Raw genomic sequence first — 12,539 nt, 5'->3', positions numbered from 1 at the left:
GATAGGGAATACGTAATGAATTGTATTTAAGAGCTAAAAGAACAAAAACAAAACAAGTTGTTTGTCTGTTGACAGACCCAGTTACAGCAATCACAGTTTGGGGAGAAAGGAAGACAAGATCTGATCTGCAATTATGAGTCTCTAAAGCTGTGCTGCCATACTTTGTAACACTCTCTTAATATTGTAGGCTGCAATTAAATTTTGTTTATATTAAAACAACATTCTTTTTTTAGAAAAATACCAGGGCAGTAGTTAAAATTTCATTTGATCTTTTATAGTGCCCAAATCTCTAACGCCTGGCAGGGAATCACTGGTCTAGTACTGAGAGTCAAAAATCAGGTTCCATGATAATTCATTTGATAATTTCTAGATTTAACTTCTTATGCTGCAATCTACCAATACTGCACAAATTTTGAAAAAGAGAAAAACAACAAACCAGTTGTGGTTTGGGTTTGGGGATTTAAGGGTTGTTTTGTTGGGTTTTTTTTACCTTTTTAATTTTTTTTCATGGGTTGTTTTTGTTCCTTTTGGGGGTGATTTTTGTTAGTATGTTTTATATGGGTCGTTTTGTTTTGTGGATTGTTTGGCTAGTTTATTTTTTTTTTATTTAGTTTTGAATACTTACATGTATTTGCTTAAGGTCTTGGATAGTATTTTTAGATGTGTGAACTTTGTGCCGTTCAGGAAACATACATTCTTCCGATACAGAACTAACAATAAACTTAATTCTGAAAGAGAGATGAGCTGGTAGTTAAATCTTCACTGACATGTGCATGCCTCAAGTGTGCTTAAAATGGTATTTAAGTGTAGGTGCACTATGTCTTTTTTTTTCTCCATTATAGCAAGGAAACGATGGATTTGATAGTAATGCAATGCAGAAGTACCTAATACTTAAAATTCTTTTGGTTTTTTCTCAGCGTTATATTGTTCATTATTGATACCTTTGCCTATTTGTATATGGGTTTAAAAGGCACATTTTTTGAAACTGTTTGTGAACAGCTCCATATTTGACCTTTTTCTTGATTGAGGATTTTTTTTTTTTATTTGAGGATTTTTTTTTTATTGAGGAATTATATTTTCCCACACATAAAACTGTGGAAAACCTGATTATTTTCTGTCTGTTAAAGTCTGGAATTACATGATCTTTTGGAACTTAATTTCCTGAGGAGGGATATATGGGTATAAAAGCCATGATTGTGTTTTACAATGTATAAGAGGTATAAAGCCAGTGAAATACCCAACCTTTTGTGGTAGTGATGGGTATAAATGCACAAAACTTGCTAACTGTATGTTATTTCCAGAATGTCCTAGCAACAGAACTGTTTAATTGAAAATTTGTAACAAAGTGTTTCAGGCCATTGCTTGCCTAAGACAAATGGGGAACTGCAGCTGATTTTCTTTGCATTACTTAGAGTGAGTTACTTGGGGATGACCAAGTCAAAACTAAGATTAGATCTCTAAACTAATTAATTGTAGCTCTCCTCTGTTTTGGCTTGGATTTTTTTTTTTTTTTATATAGTTTAAATTTTCAGAGGTTTGAAAGCTAGACCTTAAATTTTACTACCAAAAATGTGAAATCATCAAATTAGGTATTCTAAATCTTAGTCAAAGATGTTGACAAGATCAGGCCTAGAACAATTTATCAAAGTTAGGAGAAACCTTTAAGAAAGGATTGATTTATAAAGCGTGGATCTCAGTTCTCCAAGATAAGAAAAGGTGGGATGAGTTACAACAGTTGCCTAGTTGCAGTGATACTTTGGTTCAGCTAAAGAAAACATACTTCTGATCTGCTTTCTTCTGTTTTGATCTGCTAACCGTTGTTCCTTACCTTGCAGAATAAAAAGGTGTGATGTGAGATCCTCAAATCTGGTTCCCTGTATCCTCATAGCTCATAGAAGTGCAAAGCACAGGAGAGCAGAATCTGGCACATTCTGTTTATGGTTTTTTGTAAGATTGTCTGACCATACTCAGAAAAGATGCTCAGATAGAAGGCTTTGAACGCACCTCTTGCAGAAACAAAGTGATTGTTTGTACTTGGTCTTTTGCAGAAAGTAGAGTACTTTGCTATACAAGTTGGCCACATTCCTACAAAGGAAGAAAAAAAAGTTTAATTTGAGATCTGCTTAGGATTTAAGACCAAAAGCTTAGGAAGAGGATTTAACATCAAGTACTTTAATATAGTTTAAATTATTGAGCTTTAATTAGCATTGGAGAAATTACCTTTGTGGTGTTGATAACCTTTAGAATAAGCCACTGGTTCTATTTAATTTGAACGGACCATCTCAGTTGAAAAGCCAGAATGTCTCTTTGCAGATCTTCATATTTTCCTCTAATGAGAAAAGGAAATCTTAGGTCTTGCCTGGCAGTCACTCATTAACATATGCCATATGAGCATAATGAGTGCCATTACCATAAACATATGCCTCACAGAGAGCACCACCTTGGCCACTGTGTGGTTGTTACCTGCTCTTTGCTAAAGATGAATAGAATTTGAATAGAATTAGCTTTCCTGTAGGAAGACTTGATTCCTCCATGGCAAGCACAGAGCAAAGAGCAGCGATGGGTGAGAGCAAAGCTCCATGCAGAGGAGAATGCTGTCCAGCTGTGGTGGGCTGTCAAAGTTTACCCTCTTATTGTGAAGGAATTAACATGGATGTGGGAGAGGAAGAGAGAAGAAGGAGGCACTTGTGGTTAGATCTCCTGCAGTTGTAATCTTACTTTGTGTGTTGATATTTAGCAAAGCAGTTCAAGCAAAAGCTGAGAGCTTCAAAGTCCTGAGCTTTTTAAAATTTCCAGCTGGAATAAGGAATGCTCAGAGCTAATTGTTTTAGGCTTTAGGAGTCAGTTATTTTCCAGTTTCAGGTGTTGCTTTTTATTTTGCTTGTTTGTTTGTGGATTTGTTTTTTCTGTTTAATAGTTGCTTTTCCAATACTGGAAAGTAATTGGTTCCATGTTCAGACTATGGATAGATTCCAAAACTAATTTTAGAGTTTTAAGTTTTAAATTTTGTCATTAATTTTATAGGGATTTTGGCTTTTTCTTGCTTTTAACAAGTAACGAATAAGCTACAACCAGGTTTACGTTTTTAGTGTCTTTTGTGTGTTCAGTTTTTGATCTGGATATATTCTAAGGTTGAGGCCAATGTTGATAAAGTATTTGCAAAACGTTAAAATTTGGGGGTAATTTGTACTATATGAGAAGTCTTGATTTATTATAGAGAGTTTGCCACTTTGGGGACACTTCTGCACTACTTGTTTTTGAGCAACGAAGTAAGATAGTGCCTGTTTTCTCCTGTGAGGGTACTGTAGCTACTTAGAAGATGGCAGCAGGCAGTGTTTTCAGTTTAAAAAGAGATGGACAAACTCTCTTAATCAGCAGGTAGAATGATGAGAAATTAAAGAGCTCTCATGTGTTGATGTGTAATCTAATGAATAACTATTCAGCTTGAATCTTTCATTTCAAGACTGAATTTCATTAAATGGAGCAAATGTGTTTTGGAGCGGTTCTGAGTGTCTTGCAAATAACAGCAATCCCCAGAGTTCTGAGATAAAACAGTTTCCCTTAGCAAAGCAAGCAGGAGGACTTCAGGAGGACTTTTCCAGAATGTCTGAATGTAACTATGCCATACCTGTCTTTCAAAACAAGGGAAAGGAGCTTATTAGGCACAATTGGATGAAGTGACTTTACTTTTAGTTGCTCTTGGGGATATTTTCTCCTAAAGAGGTCGGAATGTATCTGCAATGAGCTCTGATCTGGTTTTTAAGCTGTATTATTTCTGGTTTTCTTTCCAGTTATTATCACCAATAAGAATTGATTGGTTTAGAATTTTTTTGTGTTAGGGTGACAGGATAGTAGAGGGCAAAGAAAATAGGGTAAAGGTTAAAAAAATAAAAAAAAGAAAATTGACTGTAACCTTTGATTGTTTCAGTTCTCGTACTTTTAATGAGTTTTGTGTTCTATAATAGAGGGTGGATCTTTTTTTCCTTAATGTGGATTTTTTGGATACAGTTTTATGACTGCTGTATAGGTTCCTGTGCTTGTTCTTGCAGCAGTTCACTTCAGTGTGTTGCCTTTTTATATTAGCATCGGAAATACCTATTCCTTTGTGTTATTGTTACAATACTAGCTTTACAGAAATTTATTGGACAAATGGGAAAATTTTAATCATGTAACTTCATTTCCAGATCTTCAGTTCATTAGCCAACTTGGCTAAAATCTATAAAATGTACCAATTCTATTCACTTTGAAGTTTTAGTAGCATTTCTGTTATTGGCAAAGTTTCCACTGTTAGTACTGTGTTCCCCTGAGAGAATTTGTAGCTTGCAAGAAATCTTACTGGTATGCAGACAGTAATATCTCAGGCTTTGTATTATGCTGTGTTGTGCCATAATAGTTTTATGTCTGTTTCCATTTGACATCTTAATTAGTAACTTACTGGAATCACCATTTTCCTTTCTGAAACTCTGTGTTTTCAGTCTGCCCATGAAAACAAAATTATTTTTTGTTAGCAGACATTAATTTGAATATAAAAATTAATTTAGTTGTCCTGGAGAGATTTTTCTGCTCTTTGCTCCAAGAGAGTTTCTTTCTTTTAAAAGAAAACTGGTGTGGATGAGTGGAAGGTGTGATGGCCATAATACTCCTATCTTTAAGTGAGACAGTGTGTTTAAAATAGACTTTGATTGTATTGCATTGCAAAGAAGGCAAGATGTTGGCTCATGCATCATGTTTGCAAGATAACCCATGCTTCATCTGACTACTACATCTCTCTCTGGCTTTGTGAATTTTGCTTTGGGACCTTTTAAATACACTATTCCTTTTAAATATACTATTCCTGAATAATTGTAGTTCATTTTCTGAGGTTTTTTTACTATTAATTTTTTAAAATTTATTTAAATACATTCCTGTAAAGATTTGAGTTATTTATAACATAAGATCAGATATAAAATGTGTGTTTATTTTTAGAGTGCAGCAGAGGCAGTATGTTAACCCTGGCATGAGTGTGATTGTAGCTGCTCACCTTTCAGTAATTTCTAACCTTTTTTATCTTCAGCATGACTTTCGTTGCATATCCCAAAAGGGAACATTTGTATGTAAAAACCAGATTTAGATCATAGTGTTACAATAATAGTCTTGGAATAAAATAGGAAGTTTTCTGCCAATTTGATATGAGAATAGGCATTTTTGGATTTTGATAGAGTTGAGGAGCCAATACATGTGCCTGGATTGCCATTTTCTTACCAATTCTTTCATTTGTTGCAGTTCATGGACAAATTCACAGGAATTAAATCACCTCACAGGAATTAAATCACCAATGCTTGTAAAGATCTTCCCACCTGTAACCAGTTTTCTTGATTTACAGATGCAGCAGCTGTTAGTACAGATTCTTTCCTCATTTAGGTACTGGGTGGGAAGGAAAAAGCACTGTCTGCTGGAGATATGGTGATTGTAACTGTTTCTCAGCGTTCTGTTGCCACTGTTTGAGCTCTTGTGTTTAGATACAAATATCACTGAGAAGGAGGGTAGGCCAGATTTGGTAGCTTTCAAAAAACAAAGGGTGTACACAAGACATAGCTACTTTGTGGAACATTAGTGAAACATCAGTAAATTATGAATACCATAAAAAAGAGTTGGACATCATTTATTTATGCTCTTTGCTGGTTTATTGTGTTGCCTGCTTCTTTGTTTTCTGCCTGCTTCTTTGTTTTCTGTGTGCTGGCCCTTCCATTTCAGTGGATGCAAAATTGAACAATCAGAATTGGTGCTAAAATAACTCTGAAGGTCTAAGCCTGTAATAAAAGTTATTTTTATCTGAGATAACTAAAAATACTCATTAATTATGAGTATTAAAAGTAAAACAACAGTACATTCTTAATATATGCAGAAGCACTACGTATTCAGTATATTCTGAATAAATGTATCAGAAACATTTGGAAACTTTGTGGGATGAGTCCATTTTCTTAGTCTCAATAAAATTTGGTATACACTCAATATATATATATTTTTTTTTTTAGTTAAGCCCAGGATACAGTATTTTCCTGTCCAATCTTTTCCCTTTTAATTCCTTCCTCATCCCACCCACCCCCCACATGTATTCATACCTTTCTTTCTGAGAAGCTAGATTTTTTTATTTTTCTGTTTCATGAAGGAGGAACACATTTTCTGCAGCTGGGAAGAAAAATAGCTTTTCTTCCAAAATACTTGAAAGCAGCTGTCAAACATCAGATTCCGTTTAACATTGCATTTTGTTTGGGCTTTGCTTTAGGAAGTGAGAGCCCAGCTTTCACTTAGCAAATTTTCTTATTCAGCAACTGATTTGAGAACTGCTTGATGTGGTAAGAGATAATAGTGTTACTGCACTGAGAAGTCATTAATTTTAGGCTGTTTTTTTGTCTAGGTTTTTACCCCGTTTTTTGGTAAAGATGGCAGCCAACAATGCAGTGCTGAACAGACTGGAGCAGAAGGGTGCAGAGGCCGATCAAGTTATTGAGTACCTCAAGCAGCAAGTTGCCCTGCTCAAGGAAAAAGCCAGTAAGGATTTACCTATCTTATACTAAACCCATTAACCAGATGGAAAACAGTAAATGCATGTAGGAGAAAATGAGAATATTTGGTGCTGTCAGCCTTTAAAGCATGTTTTGAGTTTTCCAAGATAAACCTTGTAATAGCAGCACCACTTCAGTGGTGGGGGGTTTGTTTTGTTTTGTTTTGTTTTTTGAAGCTGCTTTTTCTGAAATAGAAGAGGTATGGATGTGGAAGAATTAATACACAAATTACAGAAATTTGATTCTCTTTGAAGAGACTGAAGGAGTTGGAAAGAATATGAGACTACACCTTATCCTGAATTTATTAGTGTTTTTTTCACAACTATGGCATTCTCTCAAGAGTGTCATATCTTCAGCTTTGATATTTTGTACTTAACTGTATCAGTGAATGAAGGTGCTCTGTATTACAAACATCATCAAGGTTTTTCTGTAGGTTTCTTGGAGTTTTTTCTTGTGATCCTGTTTAGGAGACTGAGAAGATAGTATACAATACATACATTGAATATGTATGTATTGTAAAAAGGGCTATTTCAATAATAAAGAAAATAATTCCTAAGTATTTCTGATTATATATTCCTTGAAAGTTTTTGTGCTGTTTGGGTCACCATGTTTAACTTTTCTTTAAAAACAAACCTCTGTGTCCAAAGTGATGAATGATAGTTACTGAACCTGTTTTTTTTTTTAAATGTGTCAACTCTAGTCTTGCAAGCATCTCTCCGAGAAGAGAAGAAGCTTCGTGTAGAAAATGCTAAACTGAAGAAAGAAATTGAAGGGCTGAAACAGGAACTGATTCAGGCTGAAATTCGAAATGGAGGTAGGGGAAAAAAGTTCTATTCTCATACAACATAGATGTAGTTAGCACCAAACAATTTTAATTCTTGATTTTTATTGTTCTGTTTGTGACTATGCTGTTAAAAATTCTGGATTTTCCCTGGTTCCATGCCTATGACTAGTTATTTGATTCCAACATTTTAATAAGCTGCAGGCCTGACAGATCCATATACTAAACTTAATCAGACATGGAACTAGTTCTTTGTATTTTTTTGTTCAGTGCCTTTCATAATAAGCCATGAACTGCACTGATGACAATGACTCCTTGTGATGCTTTAGAAATTGCTGCATGTCAAACTCTTCTTGCTACTTTGAGTATTTAATCTAGCGTGACTGAAAAATCACTATGGAAAAAGCAAGCCATGGTGCAAAGTACAGATGGTCAGGGACTTGCTAGGAAGGCTGTGGTAATGTAAATTTAGAAACAGTGTGTTCTGAATTTATGATTCCATGCTTTAGACCAGCCTTCCATTGGACTTCTTTCTTTGCTCTCCTCTATGTAGCTCTGTTCGGCTTGTACCATCATTAGGTACTTCGCATTAAAATTGAGAAGAGGAAAAAAAACCCAAAACTGAAGTGTTTGATACACTGTGTTGTCTTTTAAAATTAATGCAAAAAAATCTTCTTCTGCGCTCAACAGTTATTGCTATTGATCCATGCTATCAGTATTGTCAATTGTTTAGGATAGTATTCAGTGTATCTGATGCTAGCATTTAACCATACTGAATGTGTTACTGGTATAAAAGCACATTGAGTCTTCAAAAAGATTAACGTGTTGTGAATACAGAGAATTCTTTTTCTCCTTTGGACACCAATAAAGCCTTTTCACGTACTAAACCAAACCATTAGTTATATTTCTCTGTTGTCTGTTAGTCTGCAGCAGTAGGATATTTCACAGAATTTGTTGTGCTTGAGAGAGGTCTCAAGGTATGTTGGTCCAAGATGGCAAAGGAAATGCTTGTTGCGCATCTTCCTTTAGTTATCTTATTTAGTTCATCTAAGTGGTAGTAGGACTAATTTCAGATCTTTTCTTTTGAAGGAAATGGACGTTTGTTAGCTTTGAAAGGACTAAGTAGTTGAGTATAGAAATTAGATGGACACGGAAGATCAAAAATATCACAAGATATTTTTTCAAAAACCTGAGAAACAAAGACTTTCCCCAACTAGCAAGCAAGTAGTTGTTGATACAAAAAAAATCATACTCAAATGAATTTAGAAAGTTGTTTATAAGAATATAATTTGTGCAAATCACTTCCATGTTGAAGAGGACGGGCATCAACTAACAAAGTGTAGTTCTTCAAGAAAGTTAGTGAATATCTGAAATGCAAAACAAAACATTTATGCAGAATGGAGAATTCTGTAATGGTGAGACCAGAAGGATTTATCTGTCGTTAATGATAAAACAACCTGGTTTGAAAGGAACTTCAAAAGATCATCTCATCTATCCTTTCTTGGGAAAGGGAGCCTTGATGAAACTGTCTAGAGCACTGATGATGCTTACTCAGTGCAATTATTTGGTTAAAAGCCTTGACGAGATTCTTGAAGAGCAGAAATGTAGAAGAGAGGTGATTCTTATACTTTCATCTGGTAAGATTGATAGTTCAATGTCCAGAATTCTGTTATCAGCAGTTAAAAATAGCTGTTGAAGGTAATGTGGAGAATTCAGGGAAAGGAAGTGAGAAATCAGCAGATCATGTAATTATGATTTATTCAGGCTCAGTTTCTTAATTGTAAGAGTTGAGGGATGATCTGAATACACTATAAAAATTGTTTTGTGCATAACTCATTTATGGAATAGTCTCCAATATGACAAGAGCTAGTAGCTATGAACTGAAACTAAACAAGTGAGAAACGCAGCATTGGTAGAAAAAAATAACTAGATGTTGAAATCAACTACAAAAAGAGATGTTGTTTGCTTATATATTTTATTGTATTTAGCACTTTTTTGCATTTAAAAAATGTGTAGTCAAACACTTTGTTTTAATTGATCATAATAATCATATATAGATTGAGTTCTGAAATGTGTTTTGTGATGTGGTTCACTACTCAGCAGTTGTGGTTTAGTATATTAAGCAAAATTTTCAGTTCTTTTTCATTTATGTTGTACACTTAAAAATGTCAGTGTTCAAAGTTCTGGTACTGCCTCTAACTTTTGTGGTTTTGGTTTTAGTAAAGCAGGTTGCAGTTCCTCCTGGTACAACCCTTTCTACAGCTTCATTTTCAGAGGATGTTCCACAACCTACAGCAGTTACAGCATCTTCTGGTTCCAAAGATCAAATTAAAGGTGAAGATGAAGAAAAGAAAAAGAAGGAAAAAGTAGAAAAAAAAGGTACTTCACTTTTCTTATCTCTGATAGACAGTTGAGGTATTTAATTTATGCAAGTGCTTGTGCATGATTTTGAGCACAAAAATAAAAAGATTTCATACAGCTACAGTGAGGAAGAGTTATGTGCTAGCTCATCAATCTTTTAAGTACTTGAAGCTAATGAAGGCTGTCAGGTAAGCTACAGATTCTTCCGTGCATGGGATACATGCCAAATTCTGTTTAATGTGACTGCACTTCCTCATTTAAAAAATCACCACCAAAAAAATCAAGGCAGGTCTGTTGGACACCTGTACTTTTGTGCAAGAGTATCTTGTAAATTAAACCTGTGTTTTGCCATCATTCTCTTATGCAGATCATTGTTAATCTGCTATGATTAGACTTGCACAGTTTTTCAGAATTTGAATATTCTGATAGTGCACCGTCTCTCTTATTTTTCTGGTGAGCTGTACAGAGACTTGTAAGTTGTTTTATATTTTTTATGTATTTCAGCCTTTGACACATTCCACAGAGCTGTAAATACAAAATCAGAGGCCAGGTGTCCTATCAGGCAATTAAATTTTTCCCTCAAGTATTCAGTGGCTACAGAGCAAGTATTCAGTTGGTATGGGAAAATGAAACTTTCTATATATGATGAGGGGAAGTGCAATACAAGTAGCTTAAATTCAGTCAGTCAAACACAGATCACAGAATATTCTGAGTTGAAAGGGACCCAGGGATCATCAAGTCCACCTCTTAAGTGAATGGCTCATACAGGGGTTGAACTCACAAATTTGGTGTTACTAGCACCATGCTCTGACCAACTCAGCTCATCTCATATGGAAAGCAGTGTTAGACTTCTGCTGTCTGCTGAAACGTAGCACAAACGCTGAATATTAGCCATGCACAGGCTATTTCTGTGGAGTTCAGCATGTGTTGAAGGTATTGCATTTAACAGTTGAAGCAACCAATACATAAAATTTGTTTTTAAGTCTAGAAATTGGTGAGATGATGGACTATCTCAAATCGCTTTGCTTTCTGTCACCTATGTCATCTCTGTCCTCTCTGGTTATTCTCTTATTTGTTCTACTTCTTTAAACCTCATCTGTGTGATTTCTCTGGATGTTGGTTCTGGACTGATTCCAACACTGGCCAGAGGAATGCATTTTTCTCCTTAGCCTGTGGCATTGAAATGGGTGTTTTCCATCTATGTGTATGTGCACACCATGTACACATTTGCTGTGTTCTCTTTTGAGAAAAGACTTAATTTCTCTTGCAGGGGAATGTCATGGAGATCAGTGGGGAATTATACCAAGGATAAACTTAGGACATCTTTCAACTGATCATAGCTATTATATGTTAGCTATTTAGATTGGGATTTTTTTTCCAGTTTATTTTACATTATTCTATATACGATTGAGTTTATTAATTAAATTATCAATTACATTAAAAAACCCAAGTCATAATCACTACAGCGTTTCATTCATCATAAATGAACAAATATTTTTGAAGGGCTGTTGCATACATTAAAAAATTACTGAATTAAAAAAATATTGCCTTTTTATTATTGAATGTATCATTTAATTTTAGGCCTGAAATTAAATTGTGAAGAATGAGATCAAGTTGCATGTTGTGTCCACTTTTCGTTTTTTGCTCCCTTAAGAAGGGAGTTTAGCTTAAATTAATATGTAAGTTATCTTGGATGAAAGAATAACAGAATATGCTTATTTAAAGTAAGCACATCTTAGACTTTTTTAATCTCCCAGAGATTATAGCTGTTGAACAGCTCTTGAACGTTTCCTAAACAGCAGTCTTATCTACAAACTGGATGTAACTTTCTCTTGTTGAAAGAATATTACATATTTTATGATTCTATGACTTAAATAAGCAGCTGAGTATGAGGACTGTTGCTTCACTGTTGTTTTATACTATACAGTTTGTATGTGTGATGATCATGGGGTAAAGACACCATACCAGGGGAATCTCGTAAGCCATGAGTCTTTTCATGCACTGTTGGGTTTGGGAAGTGCAGAATGTTGGCTAAGGTCATCTTGAAGGGTTGCATTGCTGCTGTGACAGTGCAGTTGCAGTGACTTCACAGCTCCTGACTGTGTACAGCGCTGATTAACACTCCTAACCTGATGGAATGTGATTCCCTACTTTTGTTTTGCTGGTGAAACACCATGGCAAGGCTTACTGGTAATTGCTAATTACTCAAATGAGATGATCAGGCTTATTGATGTGGCCTTTGTCAGAGTATGTCTGTCACACGTTGCGCTTAAGTTCAGGGTGACTTTACAAACAGGAGGTGGTAATTAGTTGAGACAATGATGTATATTGAAGTGTATATGATGATGCACCACTGGAAACTGGTAACAGAGGTGCTAACTCTTTTCTTTCATGTTTTGCACAGAATTTATGCTTGTTTCTGAGACTGTAGCTTGCTTTTCCCTTGCAGTAGTCATATACACTAGTTGTGCTTTTTATAATGTTTATTTCATGAGCAAGATATTCTCTAATAGGTGAAAAGAAGGAGAAGAAACAGCAGCCAGCTGCTGGAAGTAGCGATGCAAAACCTGTAGATGTTTCTCGTCTGGATCTTCGTGTTGGCTGCATTATTACTGCTGAAAAGCATCCAGATGCAGACACTCTGTATGTTGAACAAGTGGATGTTGGTGAGGCAAGCCCAAGGACTGTTGTCAGTGGTTTAGTGAAACATGTTCCTCTGGATAAGGTATTGACAAAATTATTTACTGATAACTTTTCCTTTCCTAAAGTATCTTAAGGCATTCATCTGTTTATAGGATATGTTTTTATTCTGCTAAAAGATTTGTAAAGTCATGAAAACAAAAATAAAATGC

The 12,539-nt window shown here is 35.1% G+C and overlaps 1 protein-coding gene across 4 annotated transcripts in view; it reads left to right on the top strand.

Moving 5' to 3' along the window:
- Positions 1-12,539, top strand: part of AIMP1 (aminoacyl tRNA synthetase complex interacting multifunctional protein 1) — a 31,745-nt gene that overhangs the window by 8,990 nt on the left and 10,216 nt on the right. For 3 of the 4 annotated variants that reach the window (XM_088056871.1, XM_014259122.2, XM_088056872.1), the window contains exons 2-5: positions 6,398-6,531; positions 7,246-7,359; positions 9,547-9,705; positions 12,201-12,412. In XM_088056871.1, coding sequence (XP_087912997.1) covers positions 6,423-6,531; positions 7,246-7,359; positions 9,547-9,705; positions 12,201-12,412 — 594 coding nt within the window. In that variant the 5' untranslated portion in view covers positions 6,398-6,422. Of the gene's footprint in view, positions 1-5,354; positions 5,374-6,397; positions 6,532-7,245; positions 7,360-9,546; positions 9,706-12,200; positions 12,413-12,539 lie in introns of those variants that run through there. The other variant, XM_014259113.2, reaches the window with a different exon arrangement.

This window comes from Pseudopodoces humilis, chromosome 6 (genome assembly GCF_049639895.1).
Source record: "Pseudopodoces humilis isolate 2021_Gansu_Grassland_sample_001 chromosome 6, ASM4963989v1, whole genome shotgun sequence".
Classification (NCBI taxonomy): Eukaryota; Metazoa; Chordata; class Aves; order Passeriformes; family Paridae; genus Pseudopodoces; species Pseudopodoces humilis.
Note: the sequence above shows the minus strand (reverse complement) of the source record. Positions and strands in the feature narration are given on the sequence as shown.